General features: G+C 51.7%; 1 protein-coding gene across 2 annotated transcripts in view; it reads right to left on the reverse strand.

The window, feature by feature from the left end:
• The window catches only part of SCARA5 (scavenger receptor class A member 5), a 114,939-nt gene extending 104,845 nt beyond the window's left edge, over nucleotides 1–10,094 (reverse strand). Inside the window, exons 1-2 of one of the 2 annotated variants that reach the window (XM_014737808.3) lie at nucleotides 9,680–10,094; nucleotides 5,430–5,547 (exon numbers count right to left, since the gene is read on the reverse strand). In XM_014737808.3, coding sequence (XP_014593294.2) covers nucleotides 5,430–5,541 — 112 coding nt within the window. In that variant the 5' untranslated portion in view covers nucleotides 5,542–5,547; nucleotides 9,680–10,094. The remainder of the gene's footprint in view (nucleotides 1–5,429; nucleotides 5,548–9,679) is intronic. The other variant, XM_023636203.2, reaches the window with a different exon arrangement.
• Between the last annotated feature and the right edge of the window lie 4,581 nt (nucleotides 10,095–14,675).

A 14,675-nucleotide genomic window follows, 5' to 3' on the forward strand; every position in this document is an offset into this window, starting at 1 on the left:
AGGAGAAGAATTTAATTTTATGGGAAAGGAACGTCAGAACGGGGGGCTCGGTCCCTAAACTCAGCAAGCAGCCTGGCTGCGGGCGGCGGGCGCGGCCAGGAGCATGTGTAACTCATTACCCCTGCGAACCTCCCATTGCAGCCCATGGATGACGCCACGAGCGTGGTGGAGGGCCTGAGGCCGCAGGGTGAGCATGACTGCAATATTTTTCTGACACTAACACCTCTCTCTGGCCCTCGGAAAGGGCCGTGGAGGAGCTAGGCCCAGCCAAACACCACCCACGCCCAGCCCTCCGCCTCCTCCGCCTCCTGGCGCCAGACTGGAAAGGCCTACAGCTGTACAGGCGAGAGGAGAAAGGCAGGAGCTGAGAAAGTGGGAGGGAGGGAGAGGAAGGAGCAGAGGGGAGAGGGCAAAGGGAGAGGGGCAAGCAGACCCAGCCGGCCCCTTTGGGTTTCTGTTCTAAAGGAAGTGTAACTGGGCATCGAGGTCAGAGGAGGCTTGGCTCAAGGACCTCGGAGGTCACATTCTGCAATCAGCCCCTCCACGCAATTCCGGTGGCACAGGTGGAACCAATGCTGTTTCCCACTGGAGACACGGAGGTGAGGACGTCCCTGCTTGTGGGGCCTTCCCATCAACAATGGGGCTCCAGCGAGGATGCTGATGGCTCAGACACAAGGGAGGAGATGGGGTCCAGAGAGGTGGCCCCACCAAGGGGTGCAGAGGAGTGAGAGGTGCCAAAGAACGTCAGAGAGCAGGTGTGGGAGGGAGCCCTGAGGGATGTGGGGAAGCGTCCTGCAGGGTTGGCCTCTCCTGCAGGGGAGAAGGAACCAAGGCACACAGCAGTCCCTAACCTTCCCTTCTTTCCACCTACCGGGTGATAAAGGCAGCGTGGGAGGAGAAGAGAAGACTAGAGCGGACGGAGCAGGGGACAACGGAAGAGGAGAGGGGACAGGGAGTTATCAACATGTGACCTCTAAAATAGCATGTTCCACCCTAATGTCCTTAAGCTCTGAGTCATAGCTAAATATCTGGGCTGTGTTTCTGCAGCTTTGCCTCCCCAGATCCCAGCATCCTCCAGGCCAAGAGGAGGCACAGCCTCCTCTCCCCATCTCCCTGCCTTCAGGGGAAAATCCCGGAAGGGACTTGGAGCCCTCCAAGGCCTACCAGGCGATTCTGTTTTAATTCAGTCAAGGCCCAGGGGGTGGCTCTGGTATCCCTCCCTTTCCCCATCTCCGTCCACCCTCTTCTTTCCCATCAACCCTCCTCCCTCCGGACCAGCCCCACTCTTCCTCTCCCTCCTCTCACACTCTCCAGAGACGAGGATCAAAGATGAAGCAGAATCCTGGGGAAACAGATCAAATCTGGCTTGAATTTCCCCAAATCAGAGCTCCCCATTCTCCTCTTAGAAATGAATGGGAAGGGGAAATAAATCAAACCGGAAACTGTGAGCTTTTGGGGAGCTGTTCTCATCTCAGCGCCCACCCCGCGCCTGGCTCCAGAAACAAAGAAAGAGTGGGGGAGACATAGATAATTTGGAAGTTAGGTTTAGAATGTATTCGTTCTGTCATCTTTAGATTTCAAGGACCTTGTGTTCATTCATTTGTTCCTTCAACAAATTCTCAGCAAGCACCTACTGTGTGCCAGGCTGGGAGCTGTCAGCGAACAGAACAAATGCCTGCCCTTGTCCAGCCTGTGTCCTTCTGTGAGGAACAGACAGTAAATGATGAACATAATAAATAAGAAAAGTGCATCTGTCTCAAAAGGACATAGGACTCTGGGAAAAAGGAAAAAGAGAAGCAAGGAGTGGGGGCAGGGGAGGGCGTGACATTTGAGCAGAGACCAGAAGGAGGTAAGGGAGTGAGCCCAGTGGGTCTGGGGCAGCCTACCTCGGGAACCACCTTCTGGGGAGCTGAGGCCCCAGTGAGCCGCCAGCAGGTTCAACTTGAAAGCCAGTGGCCTCCCAGGCCAGGCCGGGGCCTGGGTTTGACTCCCATCTGGGTGGGAGCCTGTGTGGGCTGGGCTCAGGGTGGTGTCCTGTTCTACCTTAGGTTTTAAAAGGACCACACCCTGAAAGCAATGACCAGGTCTGTTTCTACACACAGAAATCTGTAACCGGACAGGACCTCAGAGACGGCTCTGGGTACTTTTGCCATAAGCACTTTGCTGCAGGCAGTTTCATAACATAACTAATTGGCCATAAGGCAATTTTGCCATAAAAGATAACGTAACTGGTTGACAGTTTGGTTGGACAGTTTATGGGGATAAAACTTACTGGAAGTGTGAAATAAGACTGATGCCAGATTGCACACTACACTAGAAAATGAGAACGTATCAGTTTGCACATCCTCTGGCGAGTATTCCTGCCATCCATCGAAACCAAAAGTTTGCCAAGCGGTGGCAAACACAAATGAAGCGGCTGTCACTCACAACAGCCTTCCAGAGCGTGAGTTACTCGTTCTCTAGCTAATGTAGATACAATGGCTTGTTCTCTAATGCCGTCTTTGCCAAATTTATCACGCGGTATTAGAAGTCAGAGGCAAAAAAAGAATCAAGCTCCTCCTATCCCCCCCTGAAAAGAAAAGGTTATGTGATTCCTGATGAGTGTAAGTTTCTTGAAGATGGGGAACATTTGTTGCTATTTGATGGAGAGAACACAACATAGACAGAAATTTGGTATTTGGCGTGGAAACTGCCTTAGATGATTTGGTGAAATCGAAAGACAGGGCACGTAATGGAACATTTAGCAGTCCAGATAGGTACTACAGGTTTCATTACGTCCTTTTAAATGTCCCTCTTTTATTTCATTTTTTGTTATTTTATCTTGTACAACAAAATTGCCTTATGGCCAATTAGTTACGTGGCAAAAATGTTTGCAGCAAAGATGTCTGTGGCAAAGACGCTTTTGGTGCAAATACTGGACACACTTACAGACACCCGTTTGAATTGGCAGATGGAGACACTGAGGCCCAGAGAGGGCATGTGCCACAGTCAGGTCACACACCCCAGGAGGGGTAAATCAGCCTTGACCCCACATCTTCCAGCTTCTACAGTCTGCACCTTACAGAGTGCCCGGGCCTCAGGTGACCCCCAAGGACACTTGCCAACATGGCTTTAAAACTGCCCTCTGAACCAGATCGCCCCATTGCTGAGGGGCCTAGAAAGCACAGTGGCTGGGTTACTGTTATTTTTCCGTCCTTCTGGTCTGAATTATCTTTGTTTATCTGGGGTTCAGAAAAAGGGAGAATAAGATGAGGTAAAGGGAAGAGGGTAGGTTTGCCCAGTGACACCTCCCACTCCAGGCCTCTGCTGACCTCTGGAACCCCCCTGCCCTACCCTTCCCCCACTGGCACCCAAGATACCAAGTGGTCTTCCAATCACCCCCCAATGTGCTGTATCCCAGTTCTTTCTTGCCACACTGGGCCTCTTTACTGATGGGAAGTGGGCTGGTGGGAGAGGACTGGATCAAGGATGTGAAAGTCAGCTTGGCTTTTGCTGATGTTCTGACTGGCAAGTGCTGAGCACTGGCCAGCGACCATGCTCTTCAGGGACTTTCCTCTCTTCTTAGGCGGCATTAACCTGCCCGCTTGGTGTAACTCAGCAGGTAATAACTTTCCCCTCCTACCTCTTCTCTTACAAAATCTTATTCAGTCTTTAAGGCCTTTTCCAGAAAGCCTCCTCCCTGCTTAACTTCAGTAATCACAGAAATTTTTGCCTACTTTGTATTACAGGTAATTATCCCCAGGCCAGTCCCTTCTACTGGGATCATAAGCCCTTTGAGGGCAAGGATGGTTTAATTTCTCTTTAGAGCATCCCTGGCACCTAACCCACAGTTTGACACATTGTAGGTCCTCAAAATATGCTTGTTCATTGGAATCCAGAGGAAGAGCTGTAATGGTGGGCAGGGTGAAGAGACACATTGGTCCGAAGCCCAAATCTCCTTGTCTCCTCTCCTGCTGAGACTGTCCCCAATTCTTGCCTTTCTGAGCCACCCAGCTTCCCTTCCTACACTTCACACCTTGTAGGAGGGAAATACATGGTTGGAGCATGAGAAGGAGTAATTTCAAGATCAAGGCAGCTAGCAGAGTGGAGCACAACAAAATATGGTGCATGAGAAAAAGCTCCAATAAAGGCGTGTGTGATGGTTGATGTTATGTGTCAACTTGACAGGCCACAGGGCACCCAGATTAAACATCATTTCTGGGTGTGTGTGAGAGGGTGTTTCCAGTTAGATTAGCATTTGAATTGGTGGATCCAGTAAAACAGATTGCCCTCCCCAGTGTGGGTGGGCCTCATTCAATTGGTTGAGGGCCCAAATAGCACAAAAGGCAGAGGAACTCACTTTCCGCCTCCTGCTTGTCTGCTTGAGTTGGGATCTCTCATCTCATCTCCTCCAGCTCTCAAACTAAGATTTAAACCATCGGGTCCCCTGGTTCTCAGGCCTTCTGACTCAAACTGAATTACATCACTGGCTTTCCTGGGTCGCCAGCCTGCAGATGGCAGCTCATGGGACTTCTCAGCCTCCATATCATATGAGTCAATTCCTCCTAATAAATCTATTTTATGTATGTGTACATCCTACTGGTTCTGTTTCTTTGGGGAACCCTGACTAGTACAACCTGTCTCCATCTATAAGTCTTTACATAACTTTGACCGTAAGTCTTTACAAGACTCTTTTGTAAGCTCCATTCTATTCATCTTTGAAGTGGGGGGATGCTCTCTCTCCTACACTCATTGCAAAGAGGAGTGTATTCATTCATGCAGCAAGCATTTTTTAAGCACCTACTAAGTGTCGAGCTCTGTGCTGGATACACAAGAATCAGGCCATTGGCAAGGTGCTCCGGGCTCCTTTGGAGGAAGCTGCATCAGTTGAATCTCCAGAGTTTTAGCAAATAACCAGCCCCCAAGAGCGTATGCCATCTGGGTCTCTAGGATGGGGAACCCCTTCCTTCAGCATGACCTGGGGCCTCAGACCCAAGGGAGAGACGAGCACCTTGGAGAGGTGTGTTCTCTCCTCACTAACGCTTCAAGGAATGGACTGGAGGCTCCTCACCTGAGAGGGTCTGGGCTAACTGGTTCAGAGGCCTTTGCCTGACCACAGGCTCACTCAGAGGAGAGGATGGCAGAGAGGCAAAAGGACTGCCCTAGAATCAGGAGAGTCGGTGCTGGAACCTCTCTGCGACTGACAAGCCGTATGATCCTGGATGCTTTTCTCTGCCTCCACTAGCTCGTTCATAAAATGGGTACTCATCCTGCTGATTACACAGGTTTGTTGAGATACGTGAATGAGAAAACACATGGAAAACTCTTCAGAGCATGCAGTTCAACACATGTCATATTAGACAAGGTCACCAGCACCCTGCGGCAATGCCAAGGTTGGGTGGTGGGGCAGAGCTGGTCTTGCACCCCGAGACTGAGCCAGAGGCACTCACCATCCTCACACAGGTTCAGCTTGGACAGGCTCCTGCCGTCAAAGGGCTCCTCAAAGATGGAGCTGGTGTCGCGGTCACTCACAGTGTGCAGGTACATGGCTTTGTTCTCCATCCTGTCCTGCAGCAGCAGCAGAAGAGACAGCAAGAGGGGAGGAGAGAGAGGAAGGAGGCGGAAGAGAGAGAAAGAGAATAAACTATACATGAAAACAGAAAACAAATGGATGGAACAAGGCGCCCACCCGCCTTGACCCTAAGCCTGAACTCTGGGACCTTCTCATCAATGAGTGTCATCCACCAGGTCCTTAGGACCTGGATTCCCGCTCCCCAACTTCCTCAGTGCTTGGGAAGGCCAAGGCCCTTTGGGTCTTTCGGATTGTGGGATGCGTCCCTTTCCTTTCAACAGCTCTCAGTGGGGCTGCAGCCCTTAGCTAGCAGAGCACCGAGGGCCGTGCCGGGTGGGGCCTGGAGAAGCCAACCCTCTTGGTCCAAACAGAGCCATTTCCAAGCTTCTGGAGCCCTGGGCACGTCAGAGAGACGTGGGCTTCTGTTCTGTATTGGAAATGAGGGAAACTAGATATAAAGCAGGATATGGAGCTAAGATCAGAACTGCTGCCAAGATCAGAACTGCTCCCGGCTGGCACGGTCAGAAGGAGCTGGGTTCAGTGGGGCTGTAACAGGGATTCATCTCCCACAGGAGCCTGAGGAGCAGGTGGCCTCTGGGGTGGACACTAAGACCGGGGCAGCCGTAGACCAGAGGAGGGCCCTGCTGTCTGGACAGCCTCCTGAGGCTGGCTCACTGGGGCTTTGGGTCTTCCCCATGGTGTTACAGGAACGCACCCATTGATTTGGGAAAATGCCATGCTATCTGAAACGAACCAGGCTGTCTACACTAGTGTTAACAACATGATCCCATTTGGTAACATATACACATGTTCTGTGCATGTGATGGGAAAGACTGTATTCAGAGATGCCCCAGGTTACTGCGGGTGAGACAGGTATGTGAGGACTCTGGTGGGTTTTGTGGGGATTTTGTGCTTCTTTTTATTTGCTGGATTTTCTTGGTTTTCTACAATTCATTTGCATTCTTCGTGTAATAAGAAAAATCCATTTTCAGGCCAAATTACAAAGTATTTATTTGCATAAAGTACTTGATATTCATTTTCTCATGTATATGCTCAGTGAAGTTACAAATTGCCCTCCACTTTCAGCTTGGTTCCAGCCATTGGTTTAGCTTGACCTTTGGTCCTGATGCTCTTTGACCATCTGGATAATGAACCCAAAAATCCACTTTGAGAAAGTGAAGTCTTTGGAAGATAAAAGCTCCTGGGAGGATAGATATGTCCCGGCCCAGAGCCCTGAGCAGGGGTCCACCACCTGGGAGGAGATGACAGGGGCCTGGCAGGTGGTGGTAGGGGGACTATGCCCGTGGACAGCAGGGAACTGCTAATCCGCTCCTCTTCAGAGGCAGGGTGGGAGGGAGGCGTCAGCACTGTTCCAGCAGAGGGCTAACGAACGGGGCTGGCCCAACCGCTCGCCAGCAGAGCACACACAAATCTCTATTTTCATGACTTGACCTTTGTCTCCAGAGACCTCTGACTTCAGGGCTGAGAAGAGGCCAGAACTGACCAGTTGCCATACAACTGTCCTTCTGATGGTCCAGGAGGGACGGAGAGGGGCTTCTGCTCTTGTCTCTTTGGGTAGGGAGAGGCTACATCTCCTGCACATGTGTGCACGTATGCGCACACACACACACACACACACACACACACATACATGCATGCATGCACATTCAGGGTGCCCCCATCTCTGCAGGCCTTTCTTCCAGCCTGTGGGAGGGGGGCAGGGGGAGCCCACAGCTCTGCCAGGATCTTTACCCCTGGACCCAGGGGTTCTTAGAACCCCTAGACACTCCCCACCTTAGCTTCTCTGTGCTGCAGTCGTGTCCACTTTACCAGTTTCCCAATACCCACCCTCCATCCAAGTCCTCCACCCACTAAGGGCCTCTAGGTGGGGCCCCAAGCAGATCTGCTGCTGCTAAGCTGCTGGGGACCCTCCCTGGTTTCACGAGCTCTGTATGCACCACCCCTCCCTCTGGCCTCCATCCTGGGGAGCTGCAAAGCAGGAGCCAGTGTCTCTTCTGCCTGTGATAACCCTTTCTCTGCCAAAGACAACAGGCGCTGCTACGCAGAGGTCATGCAAAGCCCAGCAGGGGCTACCAGGCAGGGAGTGGAGTGTGGAGACAGGCCTGGGCCAGGTTAGCCCCTTCCTTCCCCCTTCCCCCTCTGCTGATCGGCTCCTGGACCAGAGCTGGACTGCACCGCCCATTATCTAGAAGGGGTCTGTAGGGCGTCCCTCCTCTGCCCCCTCCCCGCCCCTCAGCTGGTCGTGCAGGAGCCTTGGGAGCGTGTTGGGAAGAGGTGCTGGAGGAGGCCAGATGTGAGTGAGATGGGATTGGAAATGCTCAGCCAACTCACTGTTTGTTACTCGGGAATCAAACCTAAGAATGTTCTGTCTGCCCCACGTTTTATTTGGGGCTGTTTTTCTTTCTGGGGGAATGGGGACAGGAATTTGGACCCTCGCATCATTGGTCTCATAGCCTTTGGGGTCAAGTTTGTGCTCTCAGACAGGGCACAACTAACTGCCCAGTGTGGTGACAATACAGCAGACTCTTTGGTGTGCCCATGTGGTACAGACCGTTTGCATCAGCATCTCTCTGCCCTCCCAGGAGCTCTGTGAGGGAGCAGGCGGTGTCAGATAAAGATAAGCCAACCATGGCCCAGAGAGGCTAGAACCAATGGATGTCAGAAAGGGGTGAGGCCTGGAAAAGGCTTCCTGCCCAGGTACCGGCTCAGCGTCAGAGTTGTTCTGGCCAGGAAGCGTGTGTCAGTCCCTTTTGATGGCCACCTTTAGAGGCTGAGACTAGGCAATGAAGAGGCCCAGGTGAGGTCCCTGGGGTCAAGGAGAGGCTCTAAGAGCTTGAAGGGAGGGGACCAGGGCCACGGGAACATGGACAGGGTATGGACGCCAAAGTGACCCGTGGATGAAGCCCAAGGAACCAGGACTTTATTGTTTCAAGCCAAAAAGTGGGCCCTTCTGGCCACAGTGAAAGGACACTTTACCAGCCTCTTAGGGGTGTCTTGATGCATTTTAGAGCTGAAGTGATCAGCCATGCACAGCCCCACCCCAGGTGCTCTGTGCAGGCCTGTGGGGTGTGAGGAGCTCAGAGGACACGGCATCCTGTCCTGGCTCCACTTCGTGTTACTCAGAGACTTGGCCCAATCAGCTGAGCTTGTTCAGCCTCAGGCCGTCATCTCTCTGATGGGGAGCAGCACAGTGGCCGCTGCTCGGTTACCGCGAGCCTCAAGTGGGATGGTGCACATGGAAGGGCTTTACCCACAAGGGCATGCAGGGAGTGGGTGGTGGAGTCTGGGGAGAACCATCCCCCAGCCCTAGCATCTTCTGATCCTGCCAAACAGCCAGGTAGGGGGGTCTCCAGGTCCCTAAGGCCTCCCTCTTGCCTGGCCAGTCCCATAAACAATGCTATTTGGGGTTCCCTTTGCAAAAGACATGGTGAATGCGGACCGGAGCTGAAATCTGCACTCTGATGCACAAAGTCCCTCTCCGGGCAGCAGAAGGACTTCGCCAACTCTTCCTGCTGGGGGTGGCACAAGCCTCACCAGTTGCTGCAAAGATGGTGGCTCTGGGTTCCAGCATCTAACTCTGCAGGGCCCGCAGCTTTTCTTCAGATCACCTAGTTTTAAAGTCATCAGCACCAGGTGAAAATCACCGTGCAGGCGGCCATCTCTAGGGAGAGAATCATTCGGGAGGTTTCCAGTCCTTTCCTCCTCTGACTGGACTTAGTTAACATAAATCACAACCCAAAGCTGGAGAGGTGCAGCTGTTTTATAGAAAAGCTCTCCCTTCTTGTGTTGCACCACTGAGCATGCGTGTGCACGCACCCTGCACATGTAGAGGAACTGTCACCTGTACCATCTGCTCCCTGAATAGGCTCTCAAGCCATGTCAAGGGGCAGGCAGAGTTGCCACTAAGGCAATGGCTTCCTCTGGCACCCCACGTGCAGGCTCACACTCACCAGCCCAGGCAGCCGACACCTGGGACCTTCCCACTTGCTCTGCCACCTGAGGATGCCCTGGCGCAGTGCCCTGCTCCATCCGCCACATCCCCCTGTCCTCCGCTACCTTTGGGACACCATGCCCAGGTGCTAGGACAAAGTTTGTGGCAAGACTCACCTGTACCTCCACTGAGGCTGCAGAGCCTGTCCCCTCAGTTTCCGGCTTTCGCCATGGTGGCCGGAGAGCTGGCTGCTGCCACCACACTGAGACCCAGGCAGCCCCTCGGAGCCTGTCCCCACAGCCAGCCAAATCCAGACGGAGTCATAGAAAGAGGCTGCAAGGGTGCCAGTGACTTGTCTCAGGGGTCACTTCTCCAGGAGGATCAGGTCAGGAGGCAAGACTCGACCTTGTGCCCGAGTGGGGGCCTGTGGCCTGGCAGTGCCTGTCCCGGTCCTCGCCTCGGTCAGCGGTCAGCCACAGGCAGTGCTCGGGAGATGTTCTGTGGAGGCACCAGCAGCTCTGCTAGGTGCAGACTGAGATGTGAACTGCAGCTGCTCTGGCCGCCAGGCTTTATAAAGTTCCTGGAGCAACTGCAGCGGCTCCCCTGGGACCTGGAACACGTGCCCCCTCTGGTGGCCAATCTGAGCATTACAGCCCCACACAGGAACGCCAGCTCAGTCCAGAGCGGCGATGTCAACCTCGGTCTCGGGACTCCACACGCCTATTCTAAAGGCCCTGCTCAAAAAAGCTTCTAGGGGAATGGCAGCTAGACCTGGCTTTCGAGCCATGCAAGAAAACCAGTCTCATAAACTTATTTATAGGACAGAACTGGCATTGCTCAATTCATTCACCAAACTTGGCTTAGAATTACTTTACGTGTTTTCCTGAAGTCACATCCATCTCGCAAAGGACACAGATCGGCCATACCGGGGATATTCAGGAGGGTGCTGTGTGAATGCAGAAGGAAGTTCCCAGGTCGAGCTCAACACGACTCAGCAGCAAAGCCAGCATTTACAGAGCACTGAAAGGGCCGGGGCTACAGGAGTGAGTAAGGCGAGCCCGCTGTCCTCAAGGGGGTTGCCATCCAGGAGGAAAGGTGGGCTCAGGCACAAATAACTGGACCCTCAGCAGGACCAATTACATTTTAGAAAGGAGGTATAACCAAAATGTTAAGGGAGCAATTACGTTCAGATCGGAGGTGATGCAGGAAGGCATCAGGGAAATTCCAAAAATGGTTTGAGCCTGATGGCGCTGTCGGTTTACATGCACGGCACCCTAAGGACAGAGCTCTGAAAGTGACATTCATGAATACGCTCCCGTTTGTTGATTAAAAACTCAGCCTCAATACTTGAGGGTCAGACGTCGTGCATGAGGACAGTTTGCCAAGGCTCAGCTCTCTCCACAGTGCAGCTGCCAACCCACAGCTGAGTCGGACCGTCTTAATCATTTTCAGTGACTGAACCTCCTGGCCACTCCTGGGAGGCAGCTCCAGCACTCCATTTTACAGAGGGAATAAGCAGTAATTATATAATAATACTAATTGGGGGGTGAAGGCATGAGGTGGAGGAGAAAATACTTTATGTAGATACCATGTGCTCGGCGGTTCCAAGGGCTTTTCACATATTAACTCATTTAATGTTGACAACAACCCTGCAAGGAAGGTACTGTGATTAATGCCACTTTATAGAGACAGAGGAGCTTCACAACTTGTCCAAGGTCAGGCAGCCTGCGAGAGGCAGAGCTAGCTTCCACCCCGGGCAGTTTGCCTCCAGAGTCTGTGCCCCTACGCACGCCCCTGGCCCGCCTCTCATGGAAAATTGTTTCTTAGTCTCCCATCAATTCACTAACCTCCCTAGGAATGTACTTTTAAAAATAGCCAGAAATGTGCTCAAGATGCTATGTCCGGGGACCTTCATTGCAGAGATGTGTATATTGGCAAGAAAGGCAGTGGGTTAGTGAGACCCTGGTGAGATCCTCCTTTCCCCAACAAGAGCATTTCCAACACTCCAACTCTGCTGTGCCCTACCCGTAGGAGACGGGGGAGGGAGGGGACCCAAACGCAGCCCAGGCTCTTGGCTGAGGCGCTCCTTCCCATTGATATTGACGGCACAGACACGGAGGGGACTAGTTTGCTGCACGTGAGCCCCAAAAGTAGGCGTGGAGCCCTTAAACCGTGAAACTGCAACAGGAATGAAGCTTATCACTGTAAACCCAGTAGCTTCAGGCAAGGGGATAGTTTTTTTTTCTCTTTTGTTTCTGGTTTATTTTGCTTCTTATAATGAGGAGATTTGTCCATAATGTTGCACATAGCAGTAGTTCATTCTTTGTTTTTTCTTTTTGCTGAGCCATATTCTGTTAAATGCATGGACCACGATGTGTTTATCAATTCCCCTGTTGATGGGCACTTAGGTTGTTTCCAATCTTCATCTATTATGGATAGAGCTGCCCAAACAGGCAAGGGGACGTTTGATAGGGAAGTATAGGAATGACCTGGAGGCCAGGTTTTCAGATGATACCTTCTTGTCACCTAAAATCAGAATGGTCCCGTAAATGTTTGCTTCCATTCAATCACAGAAGGCATTTATAACAGGCGGTTTTCCCCCTGGACAGGATTATGAAAATGTGACGGCACTGAAGGAGAGTCGAGGAGACTTCGGCAGTAGCTGCACCCATGGATGCGGAAGGCAGTGAGGCGCATCAGGATACAAGCGGTGCAGTCCAGCGCTGCCTGCTTTCTTTGGATGATTTCGTTTGTCCCATCAGCTCTCTAGGGCAGAGGTGGGGAGGGAGTGATCCTCTTCCATTTCCATACAGAGAAACGGAGCAATGCTGAAACATAAGGTCATGATGCTGGGCTCTTGGACACAACATCCACAACTGTCCTCTACTTCTGGAGCGTCTACATCTGTGGGGATTCCTTCCACACATTCAGAGTTATTCATTCAACAAACACCTGTTATGTACCTTCATGCAACATATTCCAAATGTTTTTGCAAACGTGAATTAGACCCAGCCTCTATCCTTCAGGATCTCGGTCCAGGGGGAGAGAAAGCGTGAGAGTGGAGAATCACAGCCCAGCACCCCGCGAGGGGCTCTTCATGGCCTCAGGTGCTGCTCTGTTGGATGAATCTCCAACCTTTGTCCTCAGGCCTGACTTTGTTTTCCTTTCCTCCAACAAGAACCTAAAAAACCCTAAAAAGTCTAACATAGCCAAGGAAAAATGGACGAATCATAATTGTCCAACTTGTGCATTCTTCACAAACTCAATAGACTTGCGAAACTGGCACCTGGGTCAAGAGCAGAACATTCCAGAACCTCTGAAGCCCCCTTGTGCCCCTTCCACTCACTAATGCCCCACCCCAGCCAAGCACCCTGCCACGGTCCATCCCCACAGATGACCTCGGCGTTCTCGAGCTCCACACAAACGTGTGTCTGGCTTCAGCATCACGTTTCTGAGATTCCTGTTGTGTTTAGCAGTAGGTCATTCATCCTCGTTGCTGTAAGTGTCCCATCGTGTGAATATTCCACAACCAATTTGTCCTTCCTACTGTTGACGGCCATTTGGGTAGTTTCCAGTTTTTCATTATTATAAAAAGTGTGGCTGTGAACATTCTCCCACATGTCTCCTGGTGACCATGGGGGTGCACTTCTCTTGGGTTTATACCCTGGAAGGGAGTCGCTGGGTCACAGGGGGCATGGTGTTCCACTTCAACAGATACTGCCCAAGAATTTTCCAAGGTGGCCACACCGTTCACCCTCTGGCCGCAGGGCGGGAGAGTTCCGGTCGCTCCGTGTGCTCACCTGCATTGGTAATGTCTGTCTTTTCCCTTCTATCCATTCTGGTGGGTATCTAGAGTCCCCATCCTGTGGTTTCAATTTGCGTTTCCCTACTGACTCGTGAAGTCGAGCTCCTTAAACTGTGCTTACTTAGTCTGATTGTTTTTTTAACGCGAGCTCCCAGCCTGTGATTCCAGCTGTCTGAGCATCCCCGTTTACACCAGCAGGGCCCTGCCTGGGATTTGCTTTGACTGTTTCATCTGCCTGCGATGGTTCCCCCAGAAGTTTGCGAGGCCAGCTCCTTTTGCCTCCTTCCAATCTATTCTCAAATGTCACCTTCTCGGGGGAGCTGACCCTAATGATGCTGTTTAAAACTGCTGTCCACCCCCAGCACTCCGGAGCCTCCTTCCCCTGCCCCACTTTTTTTCTCTTTTTTTTTCGTTGTCCCGAGTGACTTTAACTTACTGCCTAATTCACTGTGCTTGCCAGTGATCACTAATGTATTGTTTACGTCTGCTGAACATCAGCTCCATGAAGGCAGCTCCCTCACGCCTCCCAAACGCCTAGAACAGTGCCTGGCACACAGCAAGTGCTCCTTAAATATTTGTCATGTGAAGATCTGGGGAAAGTGTGGTCCAGGCACACGGAACAAGCATGTCCGAAGACCCCAGTATGGAAACAAAGTGGACGTGCTGGAGGCACGGAGAGGGGGCTGTGTGGCTGGAGCACAGAGAACACAGCACCTCAGAGATGAGCAACGAGGGAGGCGGGAGGGCTGCGTTCATTCTCCCCCAGCAGGAAGCCCAGGTTGCTGCGCTTGCCGTGTAGCTCCGGCCTCTCCCAGGATCCCATACGCTATGCTTAAGAGTTTTTGTTACATGTGGCTTCACTATATGCTATTTGCCGTATATGAACAGCGTATGTATGAACTTGTGATTCCTTTTTAATTTTTGAAAAAATTAAATTAAAATTTTTAATTGTGCTGAAATACACATAACGTAAAGTACACCATCTTACGTATTTTTAAGTCGTGAGTAGCGGTGAGTATATTCACCTTGTTGTGCAGCCGTCACCACCAGCTGTCTCCAGAGCCCTTCTCATCCTAGGAAACCGAGACTCCGGGCCCCTCAGACACAGCTGCCCTTCCTGCCTCGCCGGCCCTGACCCGTCCCACTGCCCGTCTCCGTGAATTTGATAACTGGGCACCTTGCCGTTTCTTCCTTTGTGGCCTGCTCTACAAAAAATATGTTCTTTATAATTTTTATCTTTAATATTTTCCTTTTTGTTAGTTTTTAACCTGTTTCATGTGAAATACAAATATTTCAAAGGCAATTTTTATGCCTGTTCACGGAATGGCAATTATCTTTTCCCGTCGTTCTCCAGCTTTGTAGGAAGG

This window comes from Equus caballus, chromosome 2 (genome assembly GCF_041296265.1).
Source record: "Equus caballus isolate H_3958 breed thoroughbred chromosome 2, TB-T2T, whole genome shotgun sequence".
Lineage (NCBI taxonomy): Eukaryota > Metazoa > Chordata > Mammalia > Perissodactyla > Equidae > Equus > Equus caballus.